This window comes from Tenrec ecaudatus, chromosome 13 (assembly GCF_050624435.1).
Source record: "Tenrec ecaudatus isolate mTenEca1 chromosome 13, mTenEca1.hap1, whole genome shotgun sequence".
In the NCBI taxonomy this organism is placed as follows: domain Eukaryota; kingdom Metazoa; phylum Chordata; class Mammalia; order Afrosoricida; family Tenrecidae; genus Tenrec; species Tenrec ecaudatus.
The window spans coordinates 11240378-11265915 of NC_134542.1; the positions used below are offsets into that span (position 1 = coordinate 11240378).

Below are 25538 nucleotides of genomic sequence, written 5' to 3' on the forward strand. Positions count from 1 at the left end.
CCTGATCTCTCCTCTCTCCAAACCATCCTGGCACTCCATTCGATTTCCTTCCATCCCTGCCTATAGCCTCCAATCCAGGATGCTCAGGTGTCCAAATTGTCCCTTAGCAGCTATACTCTCTGCCTTTCCTCATCACCGAGCATGGCCTCCCTTCCCTCCTCTGGCCAGCCTGAGGGCCCAGCACAAGCAGGAACACACACCAGTGTCAACACACACACACACACACACACACACACACACACACACACACACACACACACACACACCTCCTGATGATTTGGAGAGAGGAGAGGGAGAAGAGCATGTATCCAGAGGCACACGGCGTTTCTCTTGTCACCAATGACAAATAAGCCTCTTGGAGATAGAAAGAGGCTTTCTGGGAGGCATTCCTCTGTCCTTCTTCCTTTTAAGGATCCCTCCCGGGCTGTCGGGCAGGCCTGGGACTTTGAACTGCTAAGTGGGTGGCTCAAATCCACCAGCTGTTCCCTTAAGGATTCACAAATCCTTGGAGCCCATCATTGGGTTGCTGTGTGTCAGAATCCACGTGGGTGAGCACGAATTCTATTCCTTAATCTGGATCTGTGCTTTCTCGTAGGTTCCTTGCACTTGTTCTCCTCTCTGTACAACATGCATATGTGGTAAGTGTCTTAAGGAACGCTGATAACATGTGAATTGTATTGGTTTTGTGGATGTCTAAATAAACATGCTCTGGTGTGTGGTTGCTTCACCCGCGAGAAGAAATGGACTGGGGGAATCTATGCTGCCTCTTTGATTTTATAGTGAGCCTGCGGATCCACTGGCCTGGATATTAGAGATTTCTGTATTTATAATGCAGTGACCTTTCCTGAAAAAAATATTTTGGGGGGCTGTTTAGACAAGCAAGCAACAGCTGAGCCACACCAAGGTTAAATCAAGAAGTGCCAGGTTCGATGGGAACACGGTCACTCTGGAGAGAGATAAACCTAGAAAATTCTGTAACAAACGCACTTTCGTGGATTTCCTCGCTAAAGAATCTGAGTTCTTATAGCCCAACTTCAAAATTTTCTGGGAAATCTCACCAGAGTCTGCTGTTAACTTGGGTGGGCCTTGAGATAAGTGATCTAGTTTAAATACCATCTAGACTACGTTACCCCAAAGATCAGACCTGTGTCCTAGAGCACTTGATTAAGTAGCACTCCATGAAGAATCAAAAAAAGGAACAACTGTTAGGAGGCTAGCCAAAGGAATATACAACAGAAACCAAGCTGCTTAGTCAGTGCTTGAATTACCATATCCCAATTTCCCAGCGACACTTATGGTGATTTCATCTAACAATGTTAATCACGTATTATATGCGGTGGGCTCTAAGTCTTAAGATACCTGACAGGTCACAGAAAGCCATCAATGCCGTATTTAAAGCATAGCTCATGAAAGGAGAATTCTGTGAATCGTTATCTTGACATTGACTTGCCAGCTGAATGCTCCTTATCAGTAGTGTGCAATGATGGAGAAAGCTGGAGGGGTCGATTGAACACCAAGCTGGGTTCATATAGTAATTCCATTCAAAACTCTTGTCAACCCCTTGAAGACAGTCATAAATGTATAACAAAATTGATTATACTTGAGCATGGCTGACTGAAATCAAAATGGCGCCAGTCTTGTTCACAAGTCGCAAGCACACAATTCTATCTGTCCACGAGCTTCAGCTTGGCTCCACTCAGTCCCCTTTCTGCCTCCAGCTCTCATGGGTCGTGTTGAAGTAAAGCAAAATAGAAAGTTATCCTCCTTCTTTTTCTGTTCCCAGTTGGAAGCTGAAAGCTGAAAGCAAGGGGTTCCAATACGGGAGTCCGTATTTGTTGGTTCTCTGATCACTGATGAAATCACCTGGGCAGATCCCTTCACGTGTCCATGGCGTGTTTTCTCCCTGCGTGGAGTAGGGTGGCAAGACTTGTCCAACTTATCTCAGGTGATGCACTTGAGAGTATCATGGGGAAGGAGAAAGAAAATCGCCCCGGAAATGGATGAATTCTGCTTGTTTCTCACCGTTTGGTGGCAGGCAACTCACCAAGGCACAGGTTGTTCAGATCTATTTAGTACACTTTCTTTTTTTAGAGCAGTTTGAGGTTCCAGAGGAATCGCATGAAGTACAGATGTGTGCTTACTTTTTTGTTGGTTGTCATACCTGAGTTTTCTAAGGCTATTTTTGTCTCATATTCTCTGTATTATTTGCCCCCCCCCCCCCGCTGTAAAAGCCTGGAGAGTCCTACATGGCACCCTTTTGCTTCTCATATGAAACCCTGGTGCTGTGTAGTAGGTTGGGCTGCTAACTGCAAGGTGAGCAGTTGGAAGCCATCAGCCCCTCTGAGGGAGAAAGATGAGGCTTTCCACTCCAGCAAAGAGTCACAGTCTCAGAAACCCACAGGGACAGTTCTTCTCTGTCCTATAGGGTTGTTGTGAGTCGGAATCGACTCGATGGCAGTGAGTTTGGGGTTTTATCTCTTCTTCTGAATATCATTCCTGAACCCATGAGTGATATGTTCCAGACCCTCCCACCCACCAAGGACCCACAGAGATTCTCCAGATTTCTCCCAGAGGGTGGCTCTACTGTAGTTGAGATTGAAAGGTCGAAACTACATTGAGGCGGTTGGGCACTACCCTCTGAATTTTAAATGCCCAGGGGTCCTTTGGGGCAAGAATTGCCCTCGTAGGAAGGATTGACTCTGACTTATACTCAACAAGCAATGCCAAGCAGGATTAATCACAGAGTAGTGTCAATGCCAGATGGCGAGGTCCTACCTACGTGACCATCAATAGGAACGGAGCGAACAAGGTATGGGCGTGTCTTCTGAAGGATGGTGAAGACGTACCAGGAAGTAAAATCAGCAAGGTACAGGACCATCATCCCATCTGGGGGAAAATAAAACAAAGCCAGAAACCATCAGCAAAACGTGTGTGTGTGTGCGCGTGTCATGGGAACGTTTGCTTCTGGGGGTAGGGAGCTGGGGGGCCAGGGATGGAAGAGAAATTCATTTTCCCATGATCTTTTTATTGCTCCCAATATGCCCATTAGTTCAATTATCATGTACACAGATTGTTTTCAAAACAAAACTAACAGCGCTCTGCACGTAGGATGAGTTTTAATCCTCTCAGAAATGGGAACTTGGTTTCTTGTGCTTTCTGTGGAGCGACTCTGGGAGTCCCTGAGAGGGACTCTCTCCTTTTCCCGCTGCAGAGGACCAAGTTGGGTTTGAGAAGTCCCCGCCTTCCCAATGGAGATGGTTTGCGGTCTGAGTGTTTCGTTGCCCACGTACGGTCTTTATCTCTTTTAAAATGAGTTTGTAAGTCTATTTTGAGGCGCACCCTCTTCCTCTATTGGAGGCCCCCTCTTTTGAAAGCCATGTGTCCGTGGAGAGGTCTCATGCCAAGAGGTACTTGGTAGAAATGGCAAATCACTGTTTTGTTTTTTACTTTTTCTCTTGGTTCAAGTCAGTAATTTATATCAATGTTGGTGATTCCTGTCTCTTTATTAGACTCTTCTAATCTATTTTGAGATCACTCCTTCCACTGCACTAAGGCCTCATTGTGTTTCAGATATCTCTGAGATGCTTGGCAAAATCAAGTTGTTGTTTTTTTTAAAGGCATAACAAACTTGCCTTTATAATCAAGCTGTCACATCAACAGGCCTTTGGATTTCTCTGGTTCTTTTGATGTTTCATCCAATCAGGGCAAGGAATCCTGACCTTAAACAAACCCAAGTCTCAGGACAAGTTACTGAAAATGCTCTCCTGCTGTCCCGATCTGGCCTCGGACATTTAATTAATTCATTCTTTTAACCTTATCAGGATTTTGAACTCGGCATGTCTGCATTCAGAGATAACAATGCTGCTCAAGGCTCAAGAGGCATACATGGTTGAAACTTCAAATACATTTTTCTACCTGAGATTACTTCATGTCAGTTAATTTCTAACTTGAATTATTTAATTAGCTGTCAAGGTTCAAATCCTTATAGGCTTTCTGTGAACCAGGAGGAGTTTATTTCTAAAATTGAATTTTTTTCTTTCTCTCTTTCTTTTTGGATGCTTAGTTTCTAGAAATGTTTAATTCGCTGGAGAACTGCGCATGTGGTACATGTCCCCACACCTAAGGGATACCTAAATTGTGAGATAGAAAATTGTTCTAGCCAGACTCTTTTCTCATTTCTATAATATATAAAAACCCATACATATATATACACACAAAAATATTCCTTCAAAGCCATCAAACTACAAAAATAAACAAAAACACAAAAAAACCTCACTGTCATGGAATCAATTCTGACTCGTCGCGACCCTGTCGGATGGAATAAAACTAACCGTGTGGCTTTCCTAGACTGCAACTCTTTGCAGGAAGAGAAAACCTCATTTTTCTCCCACGGATAGTGGGTGGATTTGAACTGGTGACCTTGTGGTTAGCAGCCCAATGAGTAGCCACTACACCACCAGGGCTTCTGCAAAATCATAGACGCCTTTGTGAAACCAAAATATCCAGATTCGAAGCTATAGTTTCTCAACATAGCCTCCTCCAAGGCCCGTACTGTTCTCAGGTGCTGTGTGTAGCCCGCCCCTCCCCCCCCCCACACTTCCACAAAGGTGTCTGCACTTCAATGGACACCATGTCGAAGGGGGCAGTTTGGGCATCTTCAGGGGACTCAAATCGTGTTCCTTTTCAATGTCTGTGGAGTTTGGGGAGCAAACAGAAGGCTGAAGGTGCAATCACAGGGCTGGAGGGTGTACAAGGTGAGGCTTCCCAAGGAAATCCTCATACAACAGTCCTTGCTCCCCTGGGGTAATGCGAAGGTGCACTGTTATGGAAGGAAACAATTTTCCTGACATGCTCTTCACTAATGCCCCTCGATTACCCCATGCAAACCCACTCCCCAAACAGCCATGATGACCTTTGGAGATGGCCTCACCATCATGAACCTCACTGACCCAGGACATCCCCCGGGAAGTCACTGTTTTGATCAAACCTTGTGTTTTCAGTTTTGAAAGCACCCCAAGAATACTGAGGTAGTTACACTACGAAGAGTCTTTGTCTGCAGCCACTGATCACAGGGGCCTGTTTGAACGTGTTTTGTTTGGAATAAACCCGAGCATGTAGGAGCTGGAACTCCAACGGCAATACTTTTTGGTTTAGCCACATGTACTTAACTTTGTAGTCACCGACATACTTATGTACATGAACCTCACTGCCAGCGAGTCTATTCTGACTTGTGATGGATGAGCCTATAGGGCAGGGTGGAACTGCCCCTGTCGGTTTCCATGACTAACTCTTTACGGGAGTAGAAAGCCCCACCTTTCTCCCAAGGAGGAAGATGGTAGTTTGGAAGTGCTCATCTTGACTACCAGGGTTCCTGTTTATATAAGTATATATATGTTTTCCATCAAAACTAAATAGATTCATCTTTTTCATGAATCCCCATTATCCGATGGCCTTACACCTTAAGTTTATAGTCTTTTAAAAGAAAAACATTCTCTCACCATTGAGGAGACAAGCGGTCTAAATGCAGGGAGCTTGCTCGAAGGAAGGCCATCACTCTGTTCTGGAGGAAGGTCCTTGTCTCCTTTCAACGTCTGTGGATGGTCCTCATTTTGGCATCCATTTCTCCTGGGTCTAGGAGATTCTCAGCACAAGGACCCCCAGCCCGAAGAACACACTTCTGTTGCCAGCTCTTCTTTCTTGGTGGTAGTCAGGTCCCCCAGGCTTAGAGTCTTGAGTTTCAAACAAGATCGATCCAGTTTAGAATGGTGCCAGTCATGAGCCTGTTGCAGCAAAGAATGGACAAAGCCATGAACTAGACAACATTTCCTTCGGATGCCTTCTTGACCTTCCCACTCATGTCCTCAGCTAGAACTCAGCACTGTTTTGACCAGGGATTGGGGTGGGAGGTGGTGGTGGTGGGGTGATCCCACTCTTTCCCTAAATGCTGAGCCCAGTCTGTAGACAGCTAGCCAGTCCTCCCTCCCATTGCAAGTATGTCATAGTGACTCTGTTCATGCTTAAGGGATCCACTCATGCAAACAGTTATTCCAGGGGTCTACTTGTATATTCACGTGACTGATTACCCTGGAACTAGATCATGAAGATTCATGAGTCAAGGTGCTGGTTTTCCCCCTAGTGGCTCGCATGTATGTATGTATGCATGTATGCCTGTGTGTGTTTGAAGAAAGCATTAAAGTTAAGAAAGTATGCCTGTGTGCAGGCGGAAAACGGCATTCTGAATGTTGAAGAAAGGCTAGCTAAAAGTGGAGGAAGGGAGACGAATGATTCAAGGTCAGGAACTTTGTGGTGGAAGGACACATTAGAAGAACCATATATTGGAGATGTAACACATTGTGGGATGGACTATTTTAATTCGAAGCTCAAAGCTCTAACTGATTACTTGACCCAGGAAGGTCATGGTAAGAAACACAGGTCCTCACTGTTCTCAGAGGTCAAGCTCGGGGTCCTGAAATGTCAGTTTTCAGGATTTTGTTTGCAAGCCAACTGTACTTACAGCTTCGCCAACAGCATATTTTACACCCTAAGATTGGTCACAACTTAGAATTCAGTGCTAACAGGGACAGGGAAGCTGCAGAGATCTCTGGTTAAAGCTAAGTGGCTTCAGATGAAGGGTGACTCCCCGCTTCCCAGTTCCTCTGCTCTAGAAGCTTCTTGCTAGAATATTCCATCCTCTTTCATATCAAGCCACAGTTTTAAGCTCCGCACTAGCCTTTCCTACTCCCTGATTCACAAGCCAAAGGGTGCCGTGGGCTTCCCACGAGTTGGGTAAACCCAGGAGCGCTTGTTACAATGTGCATATGCCATGCACCCAGCGAAGGGATGGATTCCCACAGACTGAATACAATGCTTTGGTTTTCAGAGTGGGAAGAAACATGCTGGTCCCTGTGGAGGAAGAGACTGTTCCACTTGCCAGTGCTTTCCAGAGAAGGGGGCTCGGGTAAGTGCCGGGGGAAACGGACGTGGGAAGCATCGCTGGATTCTGAGCCGTAGTTAACTGTTTAGCAAGGAGTCCCCGATCCTGAACCTGTTCTCGCAATTTTTGGGCGAGGTGCCGCGAAGTCGATGCCCGGGACAGAGTGAAACTTCTCCATGAGGTTTTCTAGGCTATAAATCTTAAGGGAACAGATATTTCACCAGGATTGTCCTCCCAGGAGCCGCTGGGTAAGCTTATACCATAAACTTTCCAGGTGCTTAACAAGGCTTCTTGTTTGGGTAGTGTTTTTTTAAAAAATCACTACCATGACATCCATTTTGACACATCTGGTTAGTAGGTACCATCGAATCGGTTCCAACCCATAGTGACCGTAAGCACAACAGAATGAAACCCTGCCCGTTCTGTGCCGCCCCTCCCCCCCCCGGCCCTATGCTCATTGTGGCAGCCCCTGCGTCCATCCATCTTCTTGAGGACGTCCTCTTTTTCGCTGCCCCGCTGCTTTACCAAGCATGAGGCCCTTGTCCAGAAACTTGTCTTTCCTGATGTGTTAGTCCAGGTAGACCAGAGAAACAAATTCATAGACACGTATGTGTATAAGAAAGAGTTCTATATAAAGGGTAATTGTACATTAGGAAAGCATCCCAACCCAGTCCAGTCCAAGCCCATAAGTCTGACATTAGCCCATATGTCTGACACCGATCTACAAAGTCCTCTTCAGACTCATGAAACACATACAATGGTGCCAAATGCAGGATGCCCGTGGGTGGGAAGTCTTGTAGATCCAGTGCCATTGTCAGCATCTCAGCACTCGCAGGGGTTACCATGCGGCTTCTCTAGGTTCAGGGTTCTAGCTGCATCAGTGTAGGTCCATGTGGCTTCTCCTCAGGGATGTCTCACAGGGAGTGAGCAGAGAGAGAGAGAGAGCATCTTCCACCTCCAAGGCGGAAAATACAGGAATACCCAGAATCCTCAGGGGAAGGCCATGCCCACACAGGCCTCCTTGGCTACAACCTGATTGACAGACAAGACCCCTTCACTCTTACTCCTCTCAAGTCCCAAATTGATACCAGATTATGTAACTACCACACCTGACAACATGTCCAAAATATGTAAGGTCCTATAGGACAGCATAGAACAGCCTCCATGGGTTTTCAAGGCTATAGCTCTTTATAGGAGCAGAAGGGCTCATCTTTCTGTCTGGGAGAGGCTGGTGGATTTGAACTGCTGACCTTGCAATGAGCAAACCAGCCTGTAACCCCCTATGCTACCAGAGGGTTCCAGTTTAGGGAGTAGATAATGCTTATTCTGGTCGGGAGTCTGGGTGGTACAAGCAGCCGATCTCTCTATCACTGGCTGAAACATTGTCGGTTTGAGCCCGCCTCGTCAAGCAGAAGTCAAGCTCGGTGACATGCTTCTGAAAGATCCCAACCATGAACATCCTGCGGAGCATTTCCACGCTGCACACATCGCGTCACCAGCACTTGCTATCAATTTCACTGCAATGGACAACAATAACAACAGTTGACATCTTTTATAAACCTAGTTCCTAACATTCTTTGTCAGACAACTTCATGTTGGGCATTGGGTGGAGGTTAACAGACCAAGATTGATTTTCTATTCAACAGTGCATACCGATTTTCCACGTCCTTGACCGCAGCCCTAACCAGACAGCTTCACTTAGCCCACTCCCTCCCTGTGTTTCTCGACTCCACTGCTCCTTCCTCCCTGCCCTTCCCTGCCTCATGATGTCTCTCCTTGGGTGAAAGCTGCCCTCTTGATCTCAAACGAGTGGTTCTTCTGAGATGTGTGCATCTGCCTAGTGTTACTGACTTTTGTTTGACTGAAAATCGAACAATGGGGGCGAGTTCACTTCCAGACCTGAAGGTGTAAAGCAAACAGGAAGCAAAGATATACTAACTTCTTGGCCACAATCTGGAAGGAATGAGTACCTGGGTCTGGAGGCTAAGGGCCGTGGTTGCAGGGGACATCGAGGTCAATTGGCATATCAGAGCTCACACAGACAATGGTCTACCTTCTGCTTTTGTTCATAGCTTCTTTGGTGTTTTGAAGTGTGCCAGTTCCCATTGGAAGGGTTACTACTGGTCTCTCCCATTGGGAGCAAAGAAGAGAGGAGAAAATTAAAGACATAGTGAAACATTTAGTCCAAAGGATTCAGGGACCATGTGAACCTCAGTGTCTGACACCTGAGATCAGAAGAACTAGATGGTGCCCGCTACCACTGCTGTCTGCTCTAAAAGGGATAAAAATCACAGGGTTCTGGTTGGGTGGAAAAAAAATAAGGAAGAAAGTTGCTGGCATTCTGATCCTCACTGCCATCCTGTTGATGCAGACTCACAGCGACCCTATCTATAGGACAGAGTAGAACTGCCTCATAGGGTCTCTGAGGTTACAAGTCTTCACTGGAGCAATCTACCTCGTCTTTTCCCCTCTCATTAGCAGCCCAATGCTTAACCTGCTGTATCACCAGGGATCCGTTCTCAATTAGGTCAGTCTGTGGGTCAGGCTTAGAAGACAGTCTGGGGTCAGAGTGTTCCCTGGTTTGTATGCCATCAGTCTCGTCAATGGCCTTTTGAAGGAGGGGTTTGGGGGTTACGTGGTGTATCCTGGGTAACCACCCTGAAGCTCCGCAATGCACACCCTCCCTGTCAAGACTGAGAAGTACTTCCCTCGGGGAAGAGACCTGACCCACTCCCTCTAGCAATCGCTTCCCCGCTCACACCTTTGGTTACAAAGCGGGAGACCTTTCCATGTGCATGTCACACTGTGTCCAAGCATTGCTTGGTTTTTGTATGAAAACTGGGAGGAAGGTACTATGGGGACCTACAGGTCAGTAGTGGCCAGGATAGCTGCCCAACACCTTCCAGCATGCAGGTGAGTGCCCACCACACAGACCAGCCCTCACTACACAGACTAGCTCCTACCCACAGGGGAGTGCCGCCACACAGACTAACTCCGACCACATAGGCTACTCCTCACCACACAGACTAACTCCCACCACACAGATACCACACAGGCTGATCCCCATGACACAGACTGCACCGTCTCCCGATGCCTACAGTATTGCCATTGAAAATACCTGCCCTCATCTTACAATGATGCTGAGAGGCCGGTGTCTTTATGTCCATCTGTCAACACTGGAACAACTCCTAGGACTTCTGAGTAAGCCGCTGGTCTGTGGAAGAGGCAGGGTTCTCACCCAGCTCTCTGCACCCCCAGCGTTGGCTCTGAACACCCAGGGTGTGGGCTTCACTCTTGAGCAGACCCCTGACCCTGCCTGAGCCTTGGTGTCCTCATCTCGGCACCCCAAGTCCTGTCCCTTTTTATTGCATCTGACTGCTGAACCGTGGAATGTGATTCCATTGAGTGCCCTCTGACGCAGCCCGCACATTGTGTGTCATGGAGGCTTGTGATGGCATGTCCTGCTATCTGCGTCTCCAGATGGGTGGTCAGGGGCAGCTGTGTAAAGAACACCCATCGACGTCTGCCCTTCCTGAGACGGATGAGTCCCTCCTGCTTCCCCCACTCCGTGGACCACATGTTCCTGCCAGGAATGTGGAGCCTGTGCAGACGTGGGGTTGGGCTTGGGAGGTGACATTCTTGGGCCCTCAGCAGCCAGCCCACTGTGTACCTTCTCTGGAGCTATACAGTGTAAGGACACCTCAAGGTGGATTGTACAGGAGTCAGCCACAAAGGTTGCACATACACACACGTACACACACAGATCAGAGCTCCATTTACAAAGCAAATGTCTCCAACTTTGTCGCTGTTGCTCCTCAACACGTCCTCCGCCTAGGCCCACACTCTCCTGCAGGGCATGTTGTCCTCTCGCTCAGCCTCCCCTGAATGCTGGCTGCTTAGGAGACACCACAGCAACATGGCAGTCTGGGCACATGCAAGCAACTTACGTTGTGCTCCTTTGCAATGCCCTTGGAGTCTGGGGAACAAAACGAAGCCTGTAGGGACTGGGCAGATAGAACAAGGTCTTCTAAAGGGGTTATCTGTCCTGGATTCCATGTGTCAAAAGCTCTTATCTGTACCAGTGTACATGCTCTGGTCTAGCCAGATTTGTAAGGTAGCTCTGGGGCCATGAAACTGGGGGGCAGGGTGGGGGAAGACACATTAAAAAACCCAAGGATGTTGTAATGTTCTATCTGTGCTATACTGCACCCTGGCTGGCTCATCCTTCCTTATGGCCCTTCTGTGAGGGTATGACCAATTGTCTACAGATGGGCTTTGATGCCCATTGTTTGTATTGATATATTTGTTTGGGGGGGTGCCTTCTGATGCCTGATCTGATCCTATCTACACCTCGTGATTACACAGGCTGGTGTGCTTCTTCATTGTAGGCTTTTTTGCTTCCCTGCTAGATGGCTGCTTGTTTAGTTTCAAGCCTTTAAGACCACAGATGCTGTATCTCTTAGTAGCCAGGAACCATCAACTTTTGTGTGCGCACATTTTTACTTCAGTGACTGTGTCGGGAAGGTGAGCATCGCAAAATGGCCTGGCCTTTTCTTTCTTTCACCAAGATTGTTGTCAGTTTTCTTAAAATGACTTCCTTGGAATAAAATAGCTAGTAGCAATACTTTTTAACTCTTTCGTGTAGAAACAGAAAGATACAGAAGTCTGAAGAGTTTTGAGATCTAATTAAGATGGTACAACCCGTTAGTGGCTGAGCCAGGCATTATGTGGGAGGAAATGGTTTCCTTGCCTATGGGTTAATGCAGTGGTTCTCAACCTGTGGGTTGCGACCCCTTTGGGGGGTCACCAGATTCATAACAGTAGCAAAATTACAGTTATGAAGTAGCAACGAAAATAATTTTATGGTTGGGGGGTCACCACAACATGTGGCACCATATGAAAGGGTTGTGGCATGAGGAAGGTTGAGAACCACTGGGTTAATGCCTCCGAGAGTCGTTTATTTAAGCAGCTGTGATTAATACAGTTGGTGGGGAGGAAGGCTGACCCTCTGCCGTGAACTCTCTCCAGGAGGGTTTTCACCAGAGAAGGAGCTAGGACGTGAGTTTAAGCTGGGACTCTGTAAAGAGTGAATCTTCAATGCCCCACAGTCTAGCCTTGACTAGATTTTTCATCCATAGCCACTTATTTCCCTGTGGCCCTCTTCGTCGTCATTCGTTACATACATAACTCACTCTTCCTTGACCCTAATTTGAATATGCTCTCCCTGGTCTCCCTCACCTCATTCGCATGTGCAAGATAGGCCATGAAAAGGGATGACGGAAGAAGCATTGATGAATTGGAGCTGTGGCACGGATGAAGCACGTTGAAAGTAATTCAGAGGATCCAAAGCGCCAGTGGCGCAGTGAGTTACTCTTTGCCTGCAAACCCCAAGGTCTGCTGTTCGAATCCACTAGCAACTCCTCAGAAGAACGATGCAGGCATTTGTTCCCATAAGACTTTATGGTCCCGGAAATCCACAGGGGCCGTTCTACTCTGTCCCATCAGATCAGAATCAACTCAGTCGTAGAAGAAACAAAGCCAGAAGGCTCCTTAGAAAGCAAGGATGCAGACTTCAGCTCGCTCACTTTGGAGAAGTCATGAGGAGAGAGGCCAGTAGGTAGTGAAGGGCATTGTTCTTGGTAAGCAGCGGGTCCCGGAAAACAGGGGAAGTTTCAGCGAGATGGAGTTGCAAGGTGGCTTCAACATGGGACAAAACACGAGACAGTCCTGAACGTGGCAAGGGATCGGGCTTTGCTCCTATATAAAGTCGACAGGAGTCTAGGCTGACTCGGTGGCAAGTAAACACTGGTGAGCCAGCCAGCCCCGCCCCTCACAGCCCTAGTGTCCTGTGGTAGGAGGCAACACTTGTCACACACAAGAGCTACTTTGTTTGCTTCCCAAGTATTCTCTAAGGACTCTTCACATCGGTGAGGCTGTGGATGAGGTCACTCTGTGCAGGACTTCACACCGTTGCTTCAATCTGTGCATGGTCATCTGCTGGCAGGGATAGTCCCGGTTCTGTGGACCAAGATGAGGCCTCTTGTCGGTTCTGCTTTAGGAACTAGTATGATGACAAAGACCTCTTCTGTGGCTTTTTCCCCCCAAAATAAAATAAGCCCATGCTGCTTTCCACCCCGGAGACTATGGTGGCGGCCGTACACTGGAAAGCATGGTGTCGCGCTGCTTTACCGACACAGAGCTCAAGGGATGGGGAAATTGAAGCGTCTTCGTCTTCTTTTTTTGGTTGGAACACGTAAGTCTTCCTGTTGTTCTTCCTTTGGGAATGTTAAGCCACTAAAAGGAATGTGCTTGCATCTTCTCCGCAGCTCCCTGCCTCTCCCCGTATGCGCACGATGCCGCATTCCTCGATAAAGATGGAATTTCCTAGGGAACAGAAGGACCGTCCACATTTTTCATGTCTGTTTGCACACAGCGTGCTGGATGCCTCTCCCTTGCGCAGCTGCGGGTCTGCGTGCTCGCTGGCTCTAACAGGACGCATGGGTCTGAGCCGTTATGTCGGTGTCTCACAGCCCACCCATCTCAGGGATGACAGGTGTGGGTGTGAGCCAGTTCCGCTGACAATGGGGAGGTGGCCAAGAGAGCTCCCTTAATAACCCCTTAGCCTTTTCTGCTCTTTTGATTTTTCTTGCCATGCCTTCCCCGCTTCCCGCTCCCCCGTCCCCGCCCCCTGCCTCTGGCCAAGAACTGACCCTGGCTCCTGTCACATGTTGGTAAATTCTCTTATCATCAAACCTCCATCTGAGGTGGCAGGTTCCAATGCCTTGAGGGCACAGCCCACATTCTAAACAGGAAGGTCCCAGGACGGGACAGGGGACACTGTCGGGTTTGGGGCTCTGGACAGCGCACTGGTGATGGGAAGCATCCAAAGTTCAATTTTTCCTAATACCCCTGTTTGCCACCAGAGACTTGGTCGTTCGTGCATGGTGATTCCAGGAACCTGGCCAGTCCGGTATGCCACCCCCATAGTCAGCTCCAGGTCGGACCCTTGTGCTCTTCAGGGCCTTCAAGGGCTGCTTGTTCAGAAGGCAACCTCTGGGCCTCTCTTCTGTGGTGTCCCTGGGTGGACTTGAATCTCCAGCCTTTGGGTTCACAGGCAAGCGCGTGACCCACATGAACTTCTTGGGGACTCTCTTGGCTGCAGCCAACCCCAGGGATACGGCTGAGCTCTGATAAAAGCTAAGTAAGATGTGAGACGAGGCCAAGGCAAGAGCTCCAGGGAAGGCAGAGGGGCACCCCATGTGCACAAGAGGGTCCTGACAAAGGGTTTGTGAGCAGTCGATGGGGACGTACCATGCAGCTCCTCTGGACTGCTGTCCCTTTACATGGCTCACCGGAGCGGGGAGAAGGACTTCCAGACAGACTTGTGCACAGTGCACGGACACCACACAGCTTCCGTGTGTGAAAGGGAGCTGGGCCCTTTGTTTCTGGACCACAGTTATGCCAAGCTGTCGAGTGCCCACCCCACCCGCAAGCTCTCTGTTACTCTCAGAGGCAGCACCAAAGTACCGTCAAAGGAGCATGAAGGACATAGAAGCCACGTGGATGCGATTACTCCAGAGGTTGGATGGACCACTGTGAACCTTGACCTCCATGACCCTGAGACCAGAAGAACTAGATGGTGCCCAGCCACCATCGTAACCACTCTGAAAGGAACCACAAAGGAGGTGGTCTGTAGAGAGGGGAGGGGGGGGACAAAAGGGGAGCCAAGCCCCAAATCAGAAACCAGACCCGGCTCGCTGCTCTGATGGAGACTGGTGGAATCCCGAGACGACGGCCCGTAGCCACTCTTCACTCCTGAAATGAACCCACCCTGTGACTCCACTCCCAGCCAAGCAGTCTCCAGACCGAGGAGCAATAGCACACCCCGGGGAGGTAGACAGTCCCTAGAACGATCAGCCACAGAACATCACAAGGGCAGCATTTGCCTAGGGATAACAGGAGAATGAAGGAGGAGCTGTCGAGGCCAAACACCGGGAGGCGAAACTAAGAAGAGGCCGTGCGTTGTGGGGGCTGCAACCGACATCATGAGATAAAATGTGTGGATCGAATGCAAAACCAACCTTCCCTGTAACGTTTCACTCCAATCGCACCAGTAAGTTAAAGAAGACAGAGGAGGAGGAGGAGGAAGAAGTGGAGGAGCACGAGGAGGGAGAATCCTGACAAGAAGACACAGGTTGGAGAAAGCAAAGAGAGGGCAAGAACGGGGAGGCCACGGTGGAAGAGGGTGAAGTCAGCTCATGGGGACTCACAGAGCATCCCAGGCCTGCACACCATGCGTGTGCACCGTGGGGGGTGGGGGGGCATACTGAATTACTTTCACTGCCATTTGCTTTTTACAAAGGGAAATCTATACCTGAGCAACCGGACCCAAGGGCTGTTTGCTTGTTCAGTGGCAAAGCCATGCCTCCTGGCCCTCAACTCAGTGCTCATTCTCCACAAACTGCTGCCCCTTAAAACCAGCTAAAAAGCCCCGATCCGTGTGACCTGGGACAGGGCCTACCGGTTCACCCTTGCGTTGGATTGCGCCCTCTTAGAAGAGTCAAAGCTTTCCTGGCTGTTTCAAATGTGAGCTGGTCTCTCCGTCTGTGACAGAAACAACTCACAGATGTGGAACCACTGCCAACTCCATCGGGAGCTGATAGAGTGAGATGGGACCATCCTGTGAGTTTCCAAGACTGAAAGCCTTCACAGGAGTAAAAAGCCCCACCTGCTTTCCGAGCAGCTGGGGATGGTTTTGAATGGATGGCTTTCAGGTTAGCAGCCCAACGTGTAACCACTGTAGGACCCAAGCTGCTGAGGAAGACCCCACAGGCTTTTTAAAAGGTGAGGGCTGCCTTCTGTTTACATGGAGTTATGGTGACATCTGGTGGCGACTAGTTAAATTGCCACCAAATATTTTTTAAAAGGCAAGGAGGCCAGCTTCTCTGTAGACATCAACCATGACGCTGTTGTTAGGTGTCCCGAGTGATTCTATGTACCACAGAGCGAAACACTATCCCGTCGGGCGCCGTCCTCACAATCGTTCGTATGTTGAGCCCATTGATGGAGCCACTGGGGCCTTCCCGCGCCTCCGTATTGCCAAGCACGATGGCCTTTTCCAGGGACGGGTCTCTCAGGAGAGCATGTCCTAAGTACCTAAGACAAAGGCTCACTATCCTTACCTTGAAGGAGCATTCTGACCATGCTTCTTCCAACACAGATGTTAACGATTAACGTCTCAATGTGCTAAGCAATACTTGAGTCTTTCGAATTTTCACTCCTTCTTTGTTGTAGGTAAGGCATTGGGCCGCTCACCACAAGGTCAGTGGTTCAAACCCACCAGCTGACTCGTGGGAGAAAAATGCAGCTTCTCTTGTAAAAATCTGCAGTCTCGGAGACCCTGGTTAGGGCCTCCATGAGCTGGATCAGTCAGTAGGTTTGGATTTGTGTTTTACGTGCTGTTGAACACAGTTGAAATGGAGTAGTAATAAAGTTAGATTTTAACAAGATCACTAACAACAGGTGTGATTGACAACACACGGCACCGGCCCGTACCCCTCTGGGCTCACATTGTGGGGTGTTGCTCTGCCCACCTTGGTGTGGAACTATCACAGATCTGCCCGGCGATGGAGGACTGGTTTCCAGGCTGGCAGGTCTCTCTTTCTGTTCACTCTAAGTCTTCCTGCGAGCTACCAGGCCCTGGGTGATGCAGTTCAATGCTCACCTATGGACCCAAAGGTTGGCTGTTGGAACCCCCTCCACAGCACCTTGGAATAAAGGTGCCTGGCCATCTGGTTCCAAAAGGGAATGGCTGTGAAAATCTTAAGAACCCCAGTTCTCCCCTGCAGCTTGGGGGTTGTCATGATGGGGACAGACTCAATGGTAACTAGTTCTCCTCTGGGTGGGCTCCTCAGGGGGGTCCAGAGGGCCGGCTCCTTCAGCTGGTCACCCAAACGAGGGGGCTTCCAGTCTACCCTGAGGCTCCTTCGAAGAAAGCCCGGATGCTGCACTTCCCTCTAAAAATATCACCCATCGTAAAACGCCATGAGAGACAGACTACTGTGACCCCCACAAGGTCACCTTGACTTCGAGTCCACGGGATGGCGAACTGATGATGAGAGCATTGGTCCTTGGGGTGGGGCAGGGGTGGGCCTTGGCTTTCTGACCCTCGTGGCTTTGGGAACCTAGACCCCGGCCTCTAGGAACTCTCTCTTGGGCAGGGTAGTCATGCTCTTAGAGATGAGTTCTGGATGTGGACCTGGTGTTGACAGTGGATGGCAGAAGGAAGGGAGGGATGCTTGGGCTGGGCACTGAGAGAGGGGATGGATCAGGGGTACTCTTGACACAGGGCAACACCGGCAAAGGCTATGGTTCAGAAAAGTAAGGATGGCAGGTGATAAATGGTGGAGTTGGGGGTGGGGGGGCAGAGGAGGAAGAAGATGAGGAAGATGCAGGAGAGATCTCAAAACATAAACAAATCACCAAACTCACTAATAGCAAGTCAATTCCACCGTGCCTGTGGGCTTTTCTGAGACTTAACTCTTTACCGGGGTAGAAGCTCATCTTTCTGCTGGGGAGCGGCTGGTGGTTTCAAACTGGAGGGTCGAGCCTATCCTGATGAGCTTCCTAAGAAAGCTCTGGCAACCTGCTACCAAAAGGTCTCAGCCTTGAAGTCTTTTTTTTTCTTTAATCATTTTACTGGGGGCTCGTACAACACCTATCACAATCCATGCAACCATCCATTTGTTGCCATCATCATTTTCAAAACATTTTCTTTCTCCTTGAGCCCTTGGCATCAGCTTCTAGGGTGGAGACCCAAAGCCCATCTGTAGGCAATCAGACATTACTTTACAGAAGAGCCACAGGGAGGAGACAAGCCAGTCAAGGTGTACTATAACACTGATGAAACATACAACTCTCCTCTACTTCTTTAATGCTTCCTCCCCCCACTATCATGACCCAAATCCTACCTTAAAAATCTGGCTAGACTAGAGCATGTACATGGATACAGATCAGAGGTGGAAATACAGGGAATCCAGATCAGATGAACCCCTCAAGACCAATATAGAGAGTATCGGTACCAGGAGGGTAAGGGGAAGGTGGGGGAGAAAGAGAGAACCAATCACAATCATCTATAACCCCCTCTCACCAGGATGGACAACAGAAAAGTGGGTGATGGGAGACAGGTTAGTGTAAGACATGAAAAAAATAACAATTTATAAATTATCAAGGGTTCCTGCGGGAGGGGGAGAAAAGAGCAGTCCTGAAATCTTGATGGGGCACAGTTCCACGCTGCCACACGGGCAGGTGTCATGAATCGAAATGGACTTAGTAGCATCTGTTGTGGTTTTGGTTTTTCTTAAGTCAGGACACCTTCCTATACTGAACGCTAAATGGGATTTTCTTATATTATTCTCACCGCTGTGTTCAATATTTCCACTCCTTTTTAATCTTCCCCAGCAGTTCACTGGATTCAGTATTTCATGTCTAAACACTTTATAAAGAGATTCAGAGCCACTTAATTGGCTGCCTCTTTTTCATGCAGGCTTGGGGGATGTCTGTAAATAGACATCATTGTAAAGTGCAGCATTCCCGGCCGTCCTCTGGGTAGCTTGTGTACAAAGGACACTTGAGACAAAAAGCTCAATCCCACACGTCACGATGAAAAGTCACCGATTCCAGAACCTTTTACCTAGGACTTTCCCTCTCCCCACAGCAAATAAATTTACTTAAAAAGTGAGCTGACAAGTAAAAAGCAAATATTTTGAGAATGATGAGGGCAACAAATGTACAGATGTCCTTGACACGATGGATGGATAGATGGATGGATGGATTGTGATCAGAGTTGTACAAGCTCCCAATAAAATTATTTTTTTCTAAAAAGTGAGCTGAGGTGTCTCTATTCTTGATTTTAGACCGTGGCTCACGCTTTGGGCAGTGTCTGTGACTAGTCAATATGCCCTCACAGCCCCCTAATGTGGGTTGTGCACATATAATTATAATTTGTATTTTTATGATTTATTTTTTTTAATCATGAGGCTTGATTATTTTTTAAGAGCAATGTTAGGTTTGCAAAGATCTGCTCAGAAGTAGAGAGTTCTCTACCCCCCTTCCCTCTGTCGGAAATGTCTCCTTTTATCAGCATCTTGCCTCTGTGTGGTGGCGTTTGAACCCAAACCAACGTGAACCCGAACTAACCTGTTAGAACAACACCTCTCCTGACAATGAGCCCAAAGTAAGAGAGATGGAATCGCAGCCCCTTCTCTTCTGAGAAGCAGCTCTCCTACTTGGAAAGGCATTGTCAGGAGAGAGCAGTCCCTGGAGTAGGACATCAGGCTCGCTACCGTAGAGGGTTGGTGAAGAAGAGGAAGACTCTCCACAGGCGGGTGCACACGGGCATTACAACAGCGGTTCACACACAGGAATCACCGTGGAAACCAGGAGTGTTTCGTTCTGTGGCACGTGGTGGCCGTCAGTCGGCGCTGACTCCACGGTGCCTCCTGACGATCGATCATTAGCAATAAAGTTCACAGTGTACTTAGGGTTTCCTCTGGGCTGTGTCGTTGTGAGGTTGTGACAGATGCATTTCCCACCACTTCAAGATCCTAAAGAAGAGGGGCACTGTCCTGGCCTCTCCGTCCCTCCTCCCCTAGCCCCATCGAGCCCCTGGCATCCACAGACCCCGCTACGGTCCCTCTAGTTTGACTTGTCCAGGATGTGATGCAGGTAACCACACACTATGCAGCTGGCCACATGCATCACGGAACGCCGCCACGCCGTCTCCCGCCCTGGTCGCTCATTCCTCTTTGTCGTTAACTTCATACTCTTCATTCCTCTTTGTCCCTGATGTCACAAAATGCCTTCATCTGGATGACCCCCTCTCTCATTTTCCATTCACCGAACCATCTCCTTAGTGATGCATCATTAGGTATCCAGGCTTCTTTTAAAACACCCAGTCTCCAGGATATTTCGGGATACTCCATCAACAATGGCTATGACGGGGATGGAAAGGCCTGCAGGGGAAATATGGACGATTGTGATATGTGACTTACACAGATTTAAAAGTGATGGCAACAGAGTTGTTAATTAGTGGTGAAAAATAAAAGGTAATTGATTGTTTTTAAATCTGTAGTAGTTGTTGTTATTGTTCTTGTTCTTGTTGCTGTTAAGTGCCATCGAGTCACTGCCAACACTTAGCGACCCTGTGCACAGCAGAACAGAACACTGCTGGTCCTGTACCATCCTCGCCATGGTTGTTATCCTTGAGTCTGATGCTGTAGCCCTTGAATCAATGCATCTCATTAAGGGCTGCCCCTCTACTTTTCCGAGCATTATATATGTATATATATACACACATATACATATATACACACACATATACATATATAATTATATATACACGCACACAAACACACATGAGGGGGCTTCAAAAAATCATGGAAGCATTCTGTTTTCTTTTAGTTCAATTTTACCACTAACTTTTTTAAGGTTTTACTTGCTTAATTTTGTTATTGCTTGGGGTTTTGTTATGATTTTCTTTATATAAAACTCAGAGTAGATAATTCTAACAAGACAGTGACTAGATTACTAGTTTCTTAGAACTATGAAACAACACCCCTTAATAGAAGAATAGATAAAGAAACTTTGGTACATACCCATTATGAAATACTATGCATCCTCCAAAACAGTGATGAACCACAAAGAACCACATGACATGAATTGACCTGGAAACCTTTCTGCTGAGCAAAAATGGTCAATTACAGAAGGACAAATATTTTGAAACCCCCTTACATCGTCACATACACCTACATATTTGTACACCTATATAACAAACATTTTCTATTTTAGATTTCATATGTACATACTTCAGGATACTAATAATATTCACCATGCTATGTAACTATCTCCTCCTGATGTTTTCATCAACTTTAACAGACACTGTGTCCTTAAGCAATCACCCCCCTTGCCCTGTTTCCTGCCCATCCTTGGTCCGCTCCCTGCATGTCGGTTCAGATTCATAGCAACCCTATAAAGGGTTTCTGAGGCTTTAGCTCGTTAAGGGAGCAGACAGCTTCAACTTCCTCCCACGGAGCAGCTGGTGGTTTTGACCCTGATAACCACTGATAAACTTTGGTCAGCATGCATCTGCCGATTTTAGATATTTCAGATCCGTGGGATCACACATGATTTGTCCTTTTGCGTCTGATTTCTTTCACTCCGCATAACGTTTTCAAGGCTCCTCTGTATCATAACATGAATCAGAACTTTTCTCTGCCAAGCTCAATCCATTCCACTGTATGTAGAGACCACATCTTGTTTGTCCATTCATCTGCTCATCAGACACTGTTCTTGTGTCTGCTTTATGGTTGATGTGAATGGTGCTGCAATGTATCTGTACCTGTGCGTCTGTATAGGGTGTCTAGAGAAACAAGAAAAAGCTTTATATCAAGAAGACTTTTATATCACAAGAAGGCATCCAAGCCCAGTTCAACCTAAGTCCCCAAGTCCGGGTGCAAGCCAGAGCCCTCTTGAGACTCATGTAGCCACATGCCAGTGATGCAGAATGGTGAACCAGGAAGCAGAAGATACAGGCCCGTGGGTTCAGAATCTTGTGGATCCAAAGGCAGTAGAAACATGGCATGGTGCCAGCAACTCTTGGGGTTGGCAGCAGAGTCCCAGCAAGCAGGAAGGCAAATGGCAGAGAGTGTGACAATTCCCAGAAGGACGGTTCTCTTATACAGAAGGCCACAGCCCCACGGAGGTATCAAGTTACTGCTTGATGGACAGATTTGACTCCACCCCTGTCCAGGAATGTTCCATTGCACTGAAGTCATCCAACTACCACACACTGTATCCTGATAACATGCCTTTCAGGTACATACCTAGGGGAGGAGTCACTGGGTTGTGTGGCGATTGTATGCTTAACTTTTTGAGGAATTGCCCATTTGTTTGTTTGTTTTTTATCATAATGAACTACTCTATTTATAATCTCAACGATAGATGAGGGTTCCAAGTTCACCCTACTGGTGCCAACATTTATTATTTAAAAATTTTTGTTCTGATAATAGCTACCCTGTGGGGATGACTTCATATTTCATTGTAGTCTTGATAGACATTTCCCTACTAACATTTTTTTATGTTTTGTGAAATGCCCATTCATATTCTTTGCCCATTTTTAAAAATCGTATCGCTTATCTTTTTGTTATTGAGTTCTATGAACTCTTTATCTATTCTGGATAGATTAAGGCCTTACCAGATTCATAGTCCTCAAGTTTTTTCTACCGTTCCATAGGTTGGCTCTTCGTTTTGTTGATAAAATTCTTTGATGCACAAAGCATTTAATTTTGATGAAACTTACTTGTTTCTTTTTGTTTATGCTGAAAATGAGATCTGGAGACCTTACGCCTAAGTTTTTCCTAGGAGTTTAGTTCCTATATGTAGGTCCTTGATCCATTCTGAGCTAATTGTCTAAAAATTCATTCATGTGCGGTAAGGGGTCCTGCTTCATTCATGGCCACGAGGAGATCCAATTGTCCCGATACCATTTGCTGGAGACTGTTTTCCCATCAAATGGACTGAGCTTTATTGTTGAAAGACAATTGGCCTTAGATATAGAAATACAAAAAAAAACATTGATTTTTATGATACGAGTACATTTACTTAATGGTAAGCTGCACACAAAATGGAATGTAGCCCTGGCTTGGCAGTCTTCATCTGAGATGTGGTACCATTTCTTGTATGTCTTCCTCGGCATGTTCACCTGGTAAATGTGTATTTTGAGCAAATTGTTCTCTTTTTTGCCTTTCCACAGGTAGGCCATAGCCCTATAATGCCTGAATTTTTAATTTCAGGGGAAACTTTTTGTGGTTTTTATTCTTTACTTTCATAGTTATCAATATATATATAATTAGTAGATACATTTAATTAAATGTTACAAAATGTCATGCTTGGCGTTATAGGGTTAGGACAGTTATTCTGTGACTTGTTGGCTTTCCCATTTAATAAGTAACTATAACAACTTTAAAAATAGCTAGCACTTAAGTCATCACCCATACATTGCTGTCAAAAGACTCTACTTCAGGTTCCACTCCCCCTTCCTTTTCATCTTTCTTTTCAGGGTCAACCAGGACTATTGGGGCCACAGGGTCCAATCGGTCCCCTGGGGTCCCCGGGACCCATTGGGATTCCCGGAGAGAAAGGGACACAAGGTGACAGTGGCCTTCCAGGAGAAGCGGGCGAGAAGGGAGATAAGGTAAGCCTCTTCTGGAGAGAGAGATTTACATGAACTCGTTCAAGTAAGCCAGCTTTTTAATCTCTTAAATAGACACAGGTAGCACATACTTGCACTTGATGTAAACTGATGTCTAAACGTCTTCATGACAATCAACCCTTATTCTCTTGCACACTTTTGTGTGCACTTGAATATGTACGTTCCCAGTGAGTCATAGTATTGTGGCGTGGCTTTTAAAAAAAATACATGATATTATGTTGTACGTCTCATTCTGAGAAGAGCCCGGGTGGTGTAGTGGTTACACGTTGGACTGTGATCCACAGGATCTGCAGTTCAAAACTGCGAGCCACTCTGCAGAAGAAAGACGGGGCCAAGTTACAGTCTCAGAAACTCACAGGGGCAGTTCTCCCTTGTCCTGTAGGGTCGCTATGAGTCGGCATTGACCCAATGGCAGTGAGTTTTGGTTCTTTTGTACCATTCTGAATCCCCCTTCATCCCCCACTTGCCAGGATGTCTTAAAGATCATTTCATGTCGTTTAATAAAGATTGAACATATTCTGTTTTGAAATCCTGCATAATCTTCCATAAAACAGACAAAAATAAAATGAACTCAGTGCCATGGGGTGGATGTGGACTCATGGTGACCTCACAGGACAGAGTAGAACTGCCCCTTGTGTTTCTGAGGGTAGCCATCTCACAGAACAGCAAGCGTCTCTTTCTTTCCCTCAGAGTTCTCGGTGGGTTTGAGTTTTGGACCCAGTCCATCCCCAGTACTCCTTAGGTTGAGTTCCATAGAGTTCAGTCTCTGATTGGTGAGAATTTAAGATCTGACCCCCATTGAATGTTGTGCAAATTGTGCAATGCAAACCTCATGAAGCGCTGATCTCTCTGGAAGCTACCTCTGCCGAGCTGAGCCTCGAACTTTCAGGAGGCAGATGCTTCATCTTCATGGAGGCTGCCAATGGGATCCCTACAAAGAGATACCCAAAGATGACTTCCTCAGTGTTGGCACTGAAGCCCATCAGTGTGCAAACACAGTGGCAATGACCGCTAAGTGTTTTTCACATCCAGTCTGCATTCTTTAGTGTTTCACATCAATTCACTCCTTAACCCAGAGATGTAAGTGACATACAAGAATTATATACAGTAGGTGATATATAAGTATATTAACACTTGTCTGTGTTTTTGTTTCACTCTCTGGGATTTTAGGGTCCAACAGGTGTTCCTGGCTTTCCCGGTTTGGATGGCATACCTGTAAGTGGCTTTGCTTGTGCGAACCATTTCCCAAACTCCTAAATTTACACCATCAAAAACTAGAAGGAGACCTCTTTATTTTTCCCACCTTAGTGTATGACAGGGTCATGTATTACATAATTAACTGTAATGTGTTGCGATATTGTACAATAATTTTGAGAGCCAGAATAGTTTGCTTGAAGAGCAAGATTTTCCACCCGAGACACTTGTCACGTCAAGTGCAGTGTTTTGGAAATAAACCAGGACTCAGAGTGGAAGTTTTCATTTTCTGGTGAGTCCGAAAATGGGAGGAGGATTGAAGATCCGTTTCAGGTGTGGAAGGAAGTGTCACAATACTAAAGAGTGACTGTGTGAGCCAGTGTTGTTAGAATTGGGGCACCATACCGCATACTCTTTGTCCTAATGTCCTTGCAAAAATGCTTCATTTGTCCTCTGGGTTTTTTTTTTTTTTTTGGTAGGGACATCCGGGGTCTCCTGGACAAAGAGGCAAACCTGGTGTGAACGGCCACAACGGCTCAAGAGGTGATCCAGGACTTCCAGGAGAGAATGGAGCTCCGGGTCCAGGAGGCCCCCCTGTAAGACATTCCTCTCATCCCAGAAACCCAGAAAATCCCAGCTCCATCCGTAGTCTATCAGCCCTCTGGTGTTCTAAATCCTGTCCACGTCCTTGTCTTCATCACCTGGTCACGGTCATTCTTTCAGTAGACTAGGCTGGCTTAGATTAACTCCTTGCCTCAAACACAGCCAGTCAGGGTGCAGTGTAGCAACGATGAAACATACAACTTTCCTCTAGTTCTTAAATGCCTTCCTCCAACTATCATGATCCCAATTCTTCCTCCTATTCACAACTCCTCCATTTTACCAAGCTTGCCACCCTTTCCCAAGGGTTGGCCTCTCCTGATTAGAAGTTCAAAATGGATGAGATGAAGTCTTGCCATCCTTGCTTCTAAGGAGCATTCTGACTGTACTTCTTCCAAGCCCGATTTGCTTGTTCTCCTGGAAGTCCACGGTACTTCCACTGTTCTTGGCCAGCACCGTCATTCAAGTGCATCCAGTCGTCTTCAGTCTTCCGCATCCAGTGTCCAACTTCTACATGCTATCAGGCAATTGAAAATACCA

General features: G+C 47.1%; 1 protein-coding gene across 1 annotated transcript in view; it reads left to right on the top strand.

Moving 5' to 3' along the window:
• COL4A4 (collagen type IV alpha 4 chain) overlaps positions 1–25538 on the top strand; it is a 131141-nt gene that overhangs the window by 13977 nt on the left and 91626 nt on the right. The window contains exons 2-6 of the mRNA XM_075530204.1: positions 596–638; positions 6881–6958; positions 23052–23186; positions 24375–24419; positions 24878–24994. Coding sequence (XP_075386319.1) covers positions 596–638; positions 6881–6958; positions 23052–23186; positions 24375–24419; positions 24878–24994 — 418 coding nt within the window. The remainder of the gene's footprint in view (positions 1–595; positions 639–6880; positions 6959–23051; positions 23187–24374; positions 24420–24877; positions 24995–25538) is intronic.